The following is a 14,933-nucleotide window of genomic DNA, read 5'->3' as shown; positions in this document are numbered from 1 at the left end:
GGGCAGCCAGGGGGCACCACACGCCACCCCCATCCCAAGCGCCACCCCCGTCGCTCCCATTGGCGGGGAATTGTGGCCAATGGGAGCTGCAGGGACGGTGCCTGTGGATGAGGCAGCCTGCAGAGCAGCCTGGCCATGCCTCCAAATAGGAGCCGGAGGGGGAACATGCTGCTGCTTCCAGGAGCTGCTTGAGGTAAGCGCCACCCAGAGCCTGCACCTCTGACCCCCTCCTGGGCTCCAACTCCCTCCCCCAGCTCCAGCCCTGATCCCCCTCCTGACCTCCAAACCCTCAATCCCAGCCCAGAGCACCCTCCTTCACCCCAAACCCCTCATCCTCAGCCCCATCCCAGAGCCTGCACCCCCAGCCGGAGTCCTCACTGCCTCCCACACCCCAACCCCGATTCCCCTCCTGCCCTCCGAACCCCTCTGTCCCAGCCCAGAGCACTCTCCTACACCCCAAACCCCTCATCCCCAACCCCACCACAGAGTCTGCATTCCCAGCCAAAGCCTTCACACACACACTCTGCACTCCAACTCCTTCCCCCAGCCCTGATCCCCCTGCTGCTTACCAAACCCTTCAGTCCCAGCCCGGAGCACCCTCCTTCAGCCCAAACCCCTCATCCCCACCCCAGAGCCCGTACCCCCAGCCAGAGCCTTCACGCCCCCCACCCCCAGCGCCCCAACCCCCTGCCCCAGCCCTGATCCCCCTCCCATCCTCTGAACCCCTCGGTCCCAACCCCACCCCAGAGTCTGCATCCCCAGCCAAAGCCCTCACACACACACACACACACACACACACACACACACACCCCAACCTCCTACCTCAGCCCTGATTCCCCTCCTGCCCTCTGAACCCCTCAGTTCCAGCCCAGAGCCCCCTCTGCACCCCAAACCCTTCATCCCCAACCCCACCCCAGAGTCTGCACCCCTAGCCAGAGCCCTCACCCTTCCCACACCCCAACCCCTGACCCAGTTCGGAGCCTCCTCCTGCACCCTGAACCCCTTATTTCAGGCCCCACCCTGGAACCTGCACCCCCAGTCCAGAGCTCGTACCTCCTTCCATATCCCAACCCCCTCCCATATGCTGAACCCCTTGGCTCCACCCCCAGTCCAAAGCCCCCTCCTGTACCCCAATCCCCTCCTCCCTAGCCCCACCCTGCAGCCGGCACCCACAGCCGGAGGTCTCACTCCCTCTTGTATCCCAACCCACTAAGCCAGCCTGGTGAAAATAAGTGAGTGAGGGTTGGGAGAGTGAGCAACAGAGGGCGGGGGTGAGCGGGGCGGGGCCTCGGAGAAGGAGTGGGGCCTTGGTGGAGGGGAAAGGAGGGATGGGACAAGGGTCTTCGGTTTTGTAGGAGTAGAAAGTTTGCAACCCTAGACTGCACAGCTGTGCCCTAAAGATTTATCTGACTCCATTGTTCATAAATATAGAAGTCAGGCAGGAAACTCCTGATTTCAAGTCTGCTCAAAATTAGAACTCTACATGCTGTATTACCAGAGAAATTCACTATGATATAGACCCTTCTATAGAGTCCTAAAGAACAATATTAGCTTTGTGATTTAAAGATCTTTTCAAAATTCTATCTGCAGTATTAGTAGTGGGTGTTTAATTTAAGCCCTGAACAGCAGAGAATAAAAACAGTTTTCATGGATGACAACATTTTAAAAGAGGATCAGGAAGTAAAATAAACCTTATTTAGAACGTTCATCTTAAAAATCAGAAATTCTTCGTATTACATCAAAAATTACATTAGCAGAAAAAATGTACAAGATAGGGAAAACATACAGGAGAAGTGAAAAGTACATTTATACTAGAAATACGTCTGAGTCACACGGATTGGTTCTGGATCTGGTTTTCACATCCTCAAAAGTTTAAAGTTTCACATGCTCAAAAGAATAAAGATCTAGAATACTGGCTTAGCCCATTGTAGAGACTAGGGGCCAAAAGCAAAATTCAAATCTAGTTTGAGGTTTGGATTTTAAACCCTCAATGTTCAGGTGTATTTTGATTCAAGTCCATCTCTATGTTACCCCTTTGGTAACAAGCAACATTACACTGAGAAGTTAGCATGCTTGGTAAGGAAAGGAATCTACCTTTTTCTTGGATGCTTCTGACTTCTTTGACATGTTTCTCAACTTTTTATGCAGATGATTAAGGACCTGAAAAAGATTAATTTGCACCTTGCATTTAACAGCTTTTAAAATTAAAGGACACGTTTCAAAATTATGCTGTCCAATATTGCTTGCAAATGTTGATGTATTCAGTCTACACATTTCAAAAGTGCACGCTGTAATATCTAATATGCACCCATGGGAATCAACATATATGAAGCACATAAGTTATTTAATTCTAATATAAAAAATAGATGCATCACATAACAAAATATGCATGGCAGTGAACCTAGTCTGCCAATAAACATAAACCTGTTCTACAGTCGCTTGTAACTGGCAATCATTTTTCTTCCATAAGAATGTCTCTGTTTGTGAATTTAGGATGACTTTCTTTGCACATAAAATAAAAAATGTATATTTTGAACTGTAGCTTTCCTTAATCTTCTGCAAAATTTGCATTCAGCAGCTGGATATTTGGTTAATATAATCACGCCTTGGAGCTGTCTGATTTTGAAGAAGAAACCTAAAAATGTTTTTTAATTAATTTATACAAAAATGTGTCACAAGTGAAATATGACCTTTATGCAAGACTTGCCATGACTTGTCATGTACCTGTAGTAGGTCAGTTTTTTATTCTGGCAACAGAATTGATTTGTCATTAAAGAGAAGCTTTGAAATTGTAACAGAACCTTGATAATTCACGCATAAGATTTTTGGGTAGTGTAGCAGGAACATATTTTGGCTGCAACCATCATTCACTCTGAAATTAAGAATATTTGTAGGACAGGATCTGAAGAAAAAAAAATTATGCCATGCAAATGTTTATGGAAAAGTATACCAAAAAAAGAAACATTTAAAATAAAATGGAAAGGTGGCAAATTCAAATATGCAATTAGACTATGGAACTCATTGTCACCGGATGCCATGAAAGCCAAGAATTTAGCAAAATCAAAGGATATGGATAACAAGACTATCCAGAGTCATAACAGTACATACTTTTACAGAGTTTTGAAAGGGATAGAAAACACATGCTTCAGGGTTTATAAACCCATCTCAATTTAGAGGTTAGAAGGAGACTTCCCTGGGGGCAGATTATCCCATATCTGCCTATTGTGGTGTCTTTTGCTCCTTACTCTGTACCATCTGGTTCTGGCCACTTTCAGAGAAAGGATATTAGATAAGATGGATCACAGATCTGATCCAGTATTAATCATATGTTCTGAAAAATGTATCTAATGCAGTGGTTCTCAACTCTGGTCCACCACTTGTTCAGAGAAAGCCCCTGGCGTGCCGGGCCGGTTTGCTTACCTGTCGCGTCCGCAGGTTCGTCCGATCGCCTCTCCCACTGGCCGTGGTTCGCCGCTCCAGGACAATGGGGGCTGCAGAAAGTGGCACAGGCCGAGGGATGTGCTGGCCGCCCTTCCTGCAGCCCCCATTGGCCTGGAGCGGCGAACTGCGGCCAGTGGGAGCCGCAATCAGCCAAACCTGTGGACGCGGCAGGTAAACAAACGGGCCCGGCACGCCAGGGGCTTTCCCTGAACAAGCGGTGGACCAGAGTTGAGAACCACTGATCTAATGAGTTAAAAAGAAAAGGGATATTTTTCTGCATGACAATGGTCACTTGTGGGTGAAGAGAAAAGATGTAAAAGACTGCTGGACACCTGAAAACATCAATTGAAGACAATTTGTATGTAAATCTAAGGCTAAAAGAATTACAACTGTTAAATACATTAGAAGTGTATTAGTTCAGCAGTATATACATACCAACTGCTCAATCCTGCATTATTCTTTTGTACATCTCAATCTCCATTCTTCTTCATCTTACTGACATGACTCAAACTGTCAGTAGACAAGCATGACCCACGAACAGCAGGAGAGGGACACATACATTGGCCTTCACTGAGTGTGGGTCTGGATGAACCCCCAGACCTCTCCACTTCAATGGTAAGGAGACCAAAGGGCAAGAACAGCCCTTTTCCCAGACTTCCATGAGAAGAACTCCTGGGTTCTTGTAGAGAACCTGAGGCAATGATCTTCCTTCTCCTGTCTCCTGCTTCCCTCCTCTCACCTGGGCAAAGGGAGGGAAGAGAAAATCCTGGCTGCTTCTGCCAGAGTAATATACAGAATAAGCAGTTTCTAGCAAGGTATGAGTAGGAGCTGGATGGGGAGGATGAGGGCAGTGAGTGTGAATGTGTGGCTGACTCTGGAAGAGAGTAAGAGCAAGTGAGAGAGAACTGAAAACCATTCCCCCCGGTTGCTGCTTTAGACTAAGATCTGGAGTAGTGGCCAGCTCCACACTACTTGAATAGGCTATTTCCTCCAGGTAGTTAACCCCTTGAACTTTCTCCATTTTGGATTAGGTACTAATTTCACAAACCAACCACATGCAACCATCTAACTAGTCAAATTCTAGCTTTGTATAGGGGGTTCACCAAATAATCTGCAGTCCACATGCAGAAGTTGGATATTCCTATTCCAACCCCACTGAAACAAAGCAGACAATCCACACATGACAGGAGCTGTGGAGGAGTGATATGTTTATGTATGTATACTCCAAGATCAACCAATGGCCTCTATACACACTATTCTCCTTTGGACCAGAATGTTCCCAATGAATGCATCTCCTTGCTCCTCTATTACTCACACTCATTTCAATCGGATCATTTTAAAAATATGATACTATTCACTGTGAGCAAGGGTGGCAGTGTCTGATCCTTTTTTAGGAACAGATTGCGTGAAGTAGTGGTTTGTGGGCTATTGTCAACCACAACACTGGAACAAATGAATGTTCTTCTTACAGCATACACTGAATATGGGTTTGGTGGGGTCTATTATGCTGTTTTCCAGATGCCAGTCAGGATTTGACCCCAAGTAGTTTTGAAGACATCTACTACTGCATTTGTAGCAGCTGGTAAAACTGCAGGATTTTTAGGAAAAAAACCTGTAACATGCAGAAATGCATCCAAGTGAGTTAGGTACCAAGATTTAGTACTCCATCTGTGCTCAGAAAGCTAGCTGAAGTGAAGGATCACTTCTTATTTTTTTAAGCAGCCTAGAGAAGATAGCTGATTCACACAACTAAATCCCCACTCACTTAGCTGAAAATGTACTCCATACTCTTTTCTAAGAAGAATTTATATGTCAAAAGACTTAAAATCTGGAAAAACAATTCCTTACATAAAACTTTTCAAGCTCCCAGCTTCCATGTACCTATTGTTTACAGATCATATTTTGCTCTCAGGAAAGGATAAAAGGGAATAAATTCTCCTGATTAACCTGTGGTTTTGCAGGGTCTTTTATGACCATGGTGGTAGAAGAGTCTTAAAGCCATCACTGACTGTGTTACCCAAAAAAGTGCATAATATAAATTGCTGGAATGTTTATGCTGTAACAGACTCCTCCCTTTCTCTCTCTCTCTCCTCCTGAAATCATATTGGAGGACGGGGGTGGGGGAGAGCGGGGGGGAAGAGAGAGAGAGAGAACATAGTTTAAAAGACCCTGCTGCTTTTGGCATATATATTTCCACCAAACAACATACAATTAACTTAGGCTTGAATAGAGATTTGGAATGGATCAGTCATTACACAAAGTAAAACTATTTCCCTATGTTATTTCGCCCCACCCCCACCCCCCACTGTTCCTCAGATGTTCTTGTTAACTGCTGGAAATGGCCTACCTTGCTTGTCACCATGAAAGGTTTTCCTCCTTCCCCCCCCTGCTGCTGGTGATGGCTCTCCTTACAGTGTGTATGATAAAACCCATTGTTTCATGTTCTCTGTGTGTGTATATAAATCTCCCCACTGTATTTTCCACCAAATGCATCCGATGAAGTGAGCTGTAGCTCACAAAAACTTATGCTCAAATAAATTTGTTAAGTCTCTAAGGTGCCACAAGTACTCCTTTTCTTTAAGCATAAACACTGTGCAGTTTTAAAGCATATTTGCTTTCTTGCTACTTACAGCCATTTCATTGGTTACACTTTCATTATTAGTAGCTCCTGGAAAGATCCATTTAAAATAATGCCCCCAAGTAGATTACACAAGGTAATCATCTAATAATAATGACAGTATGTTGATATATGTAAACATTGCATTCTGAACCACAATTTGTCATATAAATCATATTTACATTCAAATGTCATTGTCAGCAATGCCATAGTTATGGTACTTAGACCAATTAAATTACCACAGCAGAGCCTTTCATTCCATTCTACTTAGTATTGTGTCACTACTACTATTATAGATTTTATTTATTTTTATTTTTCTTGGTGGGCCTGGGTTATACCTCTTCCATTAACATCCTCCTGCTAAAACTTGGGATACAAGATTTCAGTCCAGGAACATTTTTAAGCTCATTTTTATGTGAGGACTCCTACGTTGTGTGATTTATATTTTTAACTGAGTCTATAAATCAAAATGAATTTCCGCAGTTCAAAATGTTCAGGATATTAGTACATAATGGAGACTGGTTTCTCCTAGTATTTCTAAAGGCAAAAGTAAAAAATAGGGCAGTTATTAATATTTGAAATGGATAAATGGACAATAATCATTTAGGGGTATATCCTGCCACATGAGTACTCCCATCAAAGCCAATGACGAAGATTTTTAAAAGTGACTAATATTGTAGTTATCTCAGTTTCTGGGTGCCCAACATGAATGAGCCCTGGTTTTCAGAGGATAGCTCTGAGCTTTCTCAGCTTGGGACCCAAAAACTGAGTCACCCAAAATCACTAGTCACTTTTGACTTCCTTGATAAATGGGAACTGAAGATGCTCAGGACCTCCCAAAACAAGCTTTGGCACTTTGCAGGCTTGAGCCATTGGTCCTTAAGTGGCACTTTTTAATGTGCAATCCTATAGTAACCTCATAATAGTATATACAATAAATTGATATTTAAATAATAAAAGAAATATGTAATCTCATGACAAATTACACTTATTGAAAAGAGCTATTTCAAGGTATCCATCAAATAATATGCACTTAATTTAATACTCACTACTGAACTATTAAATAGTTAATTACTGCTTATACATCTCATTACATGTGAATGCCAGCTCTGGTTTTCTCTGGGTTTGCAGAAGGACCGATTTTAGAAATACCCATCACTGTTTCAGTATTTCTGTAATTTGTAATGGTGCTGTTGTCTCTCAGCAAGAGCTGTCCTTTTGCTAGTACTTCCCAGTAGGATGTGAATTCTCTGAAAATGTAATTTAAGACAGAGGGAATGCAGCTAGCTTGCCATTTAAATGCATAAAAAATGAAGGAAATTACAATTTACATAAAAAAACAAGAACTTGCCTTACAACAGTCCTGAAAATGCCATATATTCAAATAGAGAACTGCATTCTCTTTGTCTTAAACTACATTATGAGTAGACTGAAACTTCCTTATTATTACTATTTCACAGATCCACAGCTGGCGTAATTAAATGTAACTCCATAGAAATCAATGAAGCTACATCAATTTATACCAGCTGAGGATCTGATCTAGTAATATGCTCTACTTTATAACTAAATGTTGACGTACCTGTTATATTACACAGCAACTTTACTTTCACACTGTGTGTACTGAGAAGCCAAGATGTCATGGTTGTGTTTATTTCAATAGCATTCTATGGTAATTTACTAAATGGAGCTACATGATGACTCCTTTGCTGGACATATACTATCGCAGCTCTGGCCTTGACAAATTTAAGACTGAAACTCTGTCGTTGATTTATTGCCATTCCAATCTTAACCTACCCCACCCCCTGCTCATCCGGATGTGCCAAAATACGGCAGGTGGAGTTTTATCAATGACTTTACAGTCACAGGTTTCAGAGTAGCAGCCGTGTTAGTCTGTATTCGCAAAAAGAAAAGGAGTACTTGTGGCACCTTAGAGACTAACAAATTTATTAGAGCATAAGCTTTCGTGAGCTACAGCTCACTTCATCGGATGCATTTGGTGGAAAAAAGCTTATGCTCTAATAAATTTGTTAGTCTCTAAGGTGCCACAAGTACTCCTTTTCTTTTTACAGTCACAGTAGGAGTGAGCCCTTATGTTGCAGACAGATGCCAAGTGCCTCCTGCAAAGAGCTGAGTTTACTCAGTTCTCACTGCTACGAATGAGTGTTGAGGGTGGTGAGCATCTCACAGAACTGGTCCCTCAGAGCTGGATTCTGACTTCAGCGGGAGAAGGTCTAGGCCTGTCATCTTAGACCCCTTCAATTCCTAACCAAAACAAGGGTGAAATAAGGACAGCCTGGTAGCGAGTTAAAAATGAGGTTTCAGCTGCAACTTTGAATTGCCTTGATTTCCTGGCTGTGACAACATTTTACTGTTCATTAACATACATTTAATTAGTTTAGTTAACCCCTGTTTCAGGCTATTTTAACTTGACCATAAAAGATTTGCTCTGGGCATAAACTTGACATTCTGGGACTCAGATTTGAAGATTTTTTTAAAATCATAGTCTTTATATTAATATTTATAGTAAATAGTTATTTTGGTAATCAAAACGGTGTGTTTATATTAACTTTAATATTTCAATAAAGTCTGTTAAAAATCCCTTTTAATTTTGTTTTTAAATTCTAAAAGTAAAAATTTATAATTTTAAAAAACATTCACACTTGTTTAACTTACAAAACTTCTTTCACGTAAAAAACAAGGGTTTAGAGGCCATAAGTCAATATTGTGAATGCTGCTCTTTTGGCTAAAAAAATTAGTAATACTTATTCATTAAAAATTAATGTTTAAAAAAAGGCATCTTCTGAGCATGTCCATTAACACTTTCCCCATATCTGTTAATATCTTTATTTAAATATGGTGATGATCAAATCTGCGGTATTGGTTTCTTCCCCTTAGTGCACACAGTAACTCCTATTACAGACAATGAGAAATCCTCCCACCACACAGAGAAAAGAAAACTAAACCTTTAAGGGCTGATACTAATTTTAATGTTTTGCCTTTTTGCCAGTTTGACACCTCTGTCATGTTAAATGTTGTTTTTGCCCTGTAATTTAGAAACTTTGTTCTTTGAATACAAGCATATTTCAAAGTGTTTTAAAATGCACGTTTGCACTCTATCGGTCCTTTTTCCACATCACAATTAATGAATTTATACACAAACTATATAAATTTTATACTACAATCCCCTCAAAAACATGTTTGCTTTGGGGGAACTGATCCCTCAGCAAGAGAGCAGACTTTACTCACATGAGCAGAACTATTAATTTCAATGCAATTTACTGTAGTGAGTAAGAACTAAGAAAGCGAGTAAAGGTTTGCAAGATCTCAGTAAAAGAACTGTCCAGTCTGACGGAATTCAACCTGCTCTAGATTCTGGAGAACAGCAGTCTGAATTGGTGCTTCCTTCAAAGCTGCAGAAAACACTGGTACAGAAAATGGATCATTGCCTGAGCAAAGAAGTGGGGAGAGTGATTGTGTCACAGTTCTGCCCTTTCATCAGAAACTTGCTCATCATCAAGTGATTGCTTTCTGGCAGCAAAAGGCCTGATCCTGAGCCCCCTTAAGTCAGCGGTAAAGCTTCCATTAACTTCAGCTGATGCAGGATGAGGGCTCCCTAACGAGCAGGCAGCGTGCCTGTTGCTCTTTGTGTCTTTTAACTGGACGTTAAGAAGTAGTAGAACGGGCATCGTATGGATCAGCACCCCAGTAATAATGTGGCTACAGGGACGGTGCAAAGATATTTTTGCACCCTAGGCGAAACTTCCACCTTGCACCCCCACCTCCCCGACAACCTTGGAAAACTAGTAAACTTAGCATTATAAACAGCCTATCCGAACGGATAATGGCTGTTGTAATGTTTCTTTTTTACCTTTAAGGCGTTTCAGTTGTTTGCCATTGCCTCTGATGGTGTCCCATTCAAAGTCTTACTATTGTGCAAAGCTAAACAATTGAGCCTTGCATTGCATCACCAGCCAGGTTAGGCAGGGTGACAAATCCCCCTTACCCCAAAGGGCCATTATCCCCTGGTGACTAATTTCTACTCCAAGTCTGTAAAGCAGACTTTTAAGGTAAATACATTATTCCTTCAATATTACCCATGCACACATCTCACAAAGATTCTCACTCTTGACAAGTTACCAGCCTTGTGTAGATCCCTTCCATGTTCCTCTTTGTGGGTAAGTGCCCTGTAAGATACGTGTGGGGTGCAGTGAGTTTGTCAGGCCTTCGGTGACAGCTATTTGTGAAGACAAGGGGGCCCTTTGCCCAGGGATGCTGGTGTCACAGTGAACTTGAGGTGGCTGACAGTATGGGGTAGGGCACTGAGGCTGATGGAGCAGGGGCAGGTACCTGTCAGTCTCCAGTGCTCGGGCCGGGTCAGGGCCAGCAGCCTCTTCACCTCGGAGTCTCCGCAGCTTGCCCGGGGGCCACTCCTCCTCTCAGGCTCCCCGGCCGCTGCGGCCACCCGGGGGGGACACGGGGGGGGGCACCGCCACTGAGGAGGCGCAAGGGGCCGGGCTCGGCTGGGAGCCGGGCGGCCCGAGCCCAGGGCACCTACGCTCCCCACCTGCCCCTGCTGCTGCGGAGGCTGCCACCACCCTGGGCTCGGGCAGCCCAGCTCCCCCCAAGCGGCGCCCGGTTCCTTCTGCTCTCAGCCGGCAGGTGCAGGGCCCCAGCTGAGCTCAGCCCCTTGCACTTCCTCTGCGGCGGCGCCTCCAGCCCGCGTCCTCCCGGGTGGCCGCGGCGGCAGCAGCTGGGGAGCCTGAGAGGAGGAGTGGCCCCCGGGCAAGCGAGGGAGACTCCGAGGTGAAGAGGCTGCTGGCCCTGGCATGGCCCAAGTGCTAGAGACTTACAGGTACCTGCCCCTGATCAACAGTGTAAAAAAAAAAAAAAAAAAAACGGGGGGCATCGCTTTTTGGCGCCCCCAAATCTTGGCACCCTAGGCTGCAGCCTAGTTCGCCTAGTGGTTACACTGGCCCTGTGTGGCTGGGTTTTATTTAAGTGCAGCATGTTTTAAACTATTGTAATTTTTTTTAATATGTTAACAACTTCGCACACTGTTGCATTTTGCTCAGTTCGGAGCTCATCACCCAGCACTACGGGAAAACACTGAGAGCGTTTATCGCAGCTGAAATGGAGATTTTAAAAAGAAGTTTTTTTTCTAAAAAAAAATGAAAACTAGCAGACAATACGCCCACAACCAGCTATACTATACCTCCTCCCCACATTTACTGCTGAACCCTCGGACCCACACAGGTGTGACGTTCCCCGAAACACCTTACCACTGGACATTCCTAGCCTATAAATCCACACGTATAATTCCATCCACACTTAACTTGCTATGAGTGTACCCCCACTCCCTTACACACACCGAAACTTCAACCCCTCCCTTGTTCTTACCTCTGTACTCTCTTCCCATGCATGCATCCCAAAACTACCCCTCATAGCCTAGCCCCTTGCTACCGCACCCACACACAGACCAGGTAGCCCACCCATCTACCCAAACCTTTGCAGATGCTAACTACCTATACCCCACCCTGTCCTATAGCTATGCCTATACCCCTTCCTCTATTCAATCATCGTTGTACCTTTATGTCTATGTACACAAACCCTATACCTAAACCCACCCTATTACTATACCCCGTACACACCTACGCACTTTACACCAGCATCCCATCCCTGTACTATACCCCCATACACAAACACCCCCTATAGCTACATCCTATAGCTAAAATCCACCCCTCTAACTGTACCCCAAACTCTCACACACCCCCTATGGCTACACCTCCCTTCTGCAACTGCACCCCAAACACTCACACCCCCCTATGGCTACACCCCCCTTCTGCAACTGCACCCCAAACACTCACACCCCCCCCCCAAGGCTACACTCCACCCCTGTAACTGTACCGCAAACTCCCAGCCCCTCCCATGGCCACCCCCCAGCTCTGTAACTGTACCCCCAAACACTCACCCGCCCTATACCTACGCCCCTGTAACTACCACATACACACCCCCTATAGCTATACCCCTTGTAGCTGCACCCCGTACACCCATCCCCTGCACCCTCGACATCCTCCCTCTCGCACCCACCTTGGCGTAGCAGAAGGAGATGAGCAGCAGCGGCAGCAGGTAGCCGAAGACGAAGGTGCAGACCACGTAGACCTTCTTGTGCCGGGGGTTGGGCCACTGCTCCCAGCAGAAGGTCTGGTTGCTGGCGTCCCGGTGGAAGAGGCGCTGGTGGTGCGCGACGGGCGAGGCCATGGCGATGGAAAGCGCCCAGATGAGCCCCACGCCCAGCAGCGCGTTGCGGGAGACCCGCAGGGCGGAGGCGCGACGGGAGTGCACGATGGCCACGTAGCGGTCCACCGACATGGCGGAGAGGGTGAAGATGCTGACCAGCATGGAGACGGTGAAGAAGTAGTGGATGAACTTGCAGATGAAGGCGCCCAGCACCCAGGTGGGCAGCACGTAGACCGTGGACTGGAAGGGGATGCAGAAGAGCAGGTAGGCCAGGTCGGCGATGCTCAGGTTGAGGATGAAGATGTTGGTGGTGCTGCGGGGCTTGCCCGGCTTGCTCCTGGCCAGCACCGTGATCACCAGCGAGTTGCCCAGCACCCCCAAGGCGAAGATCACGCCGAAGACGATCAGGGTGAGGAAGTTCTCGATGCCGATGCCGAAGAGGGGCTTGGGGTCCTGCGGCTTCTCCGAGAGCCCCGAGAGGTTGAATTCCCCCCGGGGGGGCCCTTCGCTCTGGTTCAGGAGGAGGATCGCAATCGCCTCGGGCTCCATGGCTGCTGCGGCTATAGCCGGGGAGGGTGGAGGAGAACAAACAGCGCCCCGGTCCCGCACCTCGCCCCCAGAGACGACCCCCCCCTCCCCAGGCCGTGCAGCGGCGGAGGCCCCGAGGGAGCTGCGCTGCGCTGCGCTGCGCTGCGGGCCCCAGGCGCCCAGCCAGGGGACGGGGGCGGAGGCGGGGGCAGTTTGCCGCCGCGCTCACCGAGCTGCGAAACTTTCCGCTGCCCGGAGGCTGGGCGGCATCTCGCCCGTGCGGCTCCCCGGGTCAGCGCCGCGGGCTGCGGCCGGCCGGGGCTGGCTCACCCACGCGGGCACCCGCCTCGACGACTTGCGGAGCGGGGTGGACCGGGGAGCGCCGGCGGGAGCCTCGTGGTAACCCTGCGCCCGCAGCGGCGCTGCCCAGCTCCGCCCCGCTCCGCAAGTCGAGCCGGAGAGCGGCGCTGGGCGAGTGCGCGGGGACCTGGGAGCGCAGCAGCCCGCCCCGCCCCGCCCCGCCCCGCCTCCTCTCCAGCCAGCTCCGCCCCGGCTGGCCTCCCGCGCGCTCTCCAGCCGCCTGTCAGCAAGCCCCGGGCCAATCCAGAGCCAGGGCAACTCACCCTCCTCCACCCTCACACCTCCCCTCAGCCCTCCCGCGCCCCCAGCCCCCGGGGCTCATCTTGCCCCATCGGCAGAGCTCATGCTGCTGCGCCGCAGGGACCGCAGCTCGCATCCCTTCCCGTCTCTGGAAGGCTGGTAGGGGACTTACCTGTCGCTGGGTTGTGTGTGCGTGTGTTAATTGGAACCACAACCAACTTCTCCCAACACTGGGCCAGCTCCTGCTCTTGCTGCCACACGCCGGGGGATTGTAGTCAATAAGCAGACAGCACTGTACATCTAGACAGTGATTCACAAAAACACGCCAGGATCCCTGTCCTGGTGTAGGTTTTGCCCTTATCAGTCAAGGCCCAATTGCAAAAGTTAAACAGGTGTATGAAGATGTGTGCCCGAGGGCTCCATCCTCTGAGATGCCCCAGCATCCTTCTTTCCTGGAGGATGCTCAGCCCCTCACGAGGACTGGGTTCATGAAGTCCAATCTTGTAATCCTAGTTATGGACCCTCTTCAGGAAAACACTTAAAGTTTAAATCCATACCTGATCATGACAGCAAAGAAGCACATGCTCAAGTCTTGCCTGGAAGACAGATGCTTTCTGAAATAGGGACCTGTGTGAGTAGTCCCGTTGAAATCAGATGCAGGATCAAAACTTTCCCTCTGATCCTGAAAACTCATGCATGCAAATAACTCTGCATATAAGAAAAGGAGTACTTGTGGCACCTTAGAGACTAACAAATTATTTGAGCATCCGATGAAGTGAGCTGTAGCTCACGAAAACTTATGCTCAGATAAATTTGTTAGTCTCTAAGGTGCCACAAGTACTCCTTTTCTTTTTGCAAATACAGACTAACACGGCTGCTACTCTGAAATCTGCATATAAATTGTCCCAATGACATTAAAAGCACTACGCATTTGTGCCACTAGGTGTAGGTGTTTGCAGGATTGCAGCCTTGGCCCCCAGTTCCCGACAACATCTTTCTTCAGGAAGGATACAGAAGCATATCCTTACATTCCAGTGAAGTCAATGTGTTAGTTAAAACTAAATGCATGTTTAAGTGCTTTCTTGAACCGGGATGGATTTAACCCCATGATAACTGTTTTCCTGAACTGGGGCTTTAGTTTGCTGCAAGCCTAAGTCTGGATTAAATATATTTTAAATGACATTAATTTCATTTATATGTTCACAATTTGTATTAAAGTTTTGTAACACAGATAAGTTCACAAAAATAAAACAGCGGTAGGTTGTTGTTAATAATACAATGTAGCACTTTTACTATTTAAATAATTTTACAAACTTCACAGCATCCCTGGCAGGAAAATAATATTATCCCATTTTATAGATGAGAAAGTGAGACTCAGAAAATTGAAGTGAACTGTTCAGAGAAGAGGTTATCAAAACAGAAGTTACATAAACATATTTTCTAAACAATTGGATGGAACTGAAAACTTCCTGTAAGAAGTTCATATAAATTACACACACACACACACCAC

The 14,933-nt window shown here is 46.5% G+C and overlaps 1 protein-coding gene across 6 annotated transcripts in view; it reads right to left on the bottom strand.

Moving 5' to 3' along the window:
• Positions 1–13,403, bottom strand: part of GALR1 (galanin receptor 1) — a 28,196-nt gene extending 14,793 nt beyond the window's left edge. For 5 of the 6 annotated variants that reach the window (XR_006278962.1, XM_038393427.2, XM_038393426.2 and 2 more), the window contains exons 1-2: positions 12,146–13,266; positions 2,095–2,160 (exon numbers count right to left, since the gene is read on the bottom strand). Coding sequence is in view for 5 of the 6 variants with exons in the window: in XM_038393427.2 (XP_038249355.1) it covers positions 2,095–2,160; positions 12,146–12,844 (765 nt within the window). In the remaining variant the exon portion in view is untranslated. Of the gene's footprint in view, positions 1–2,094; positions 2,161–12,145 lie in introns of all 6 variants that reach the window. The other variant, XM_038393425.2, reaches the window with a different exon arrangement.
• Positions 13,404–14,933: the final 1,530 nt, after the last annotated feature.

This window comes from Dermochelys coriacea, chromosome 2 (assembly GCF_009764565.3).
Source record: "Dermochelys coriacea isolate rDerCor1 chromosome 2, rDerCor1.pri.v4, whole genome shotgun sequence".
NCBI lineage: Eukaryota > Metazoa > Chordata > Testudines > Dermochelyidae > Dermochelys > Dermochelys coriacea.
The sequence above is the reverse complement of the archived record's forward strand: the minus strand, read 5'-3'. Positions and strand labels throughout refer to the sequence as shown.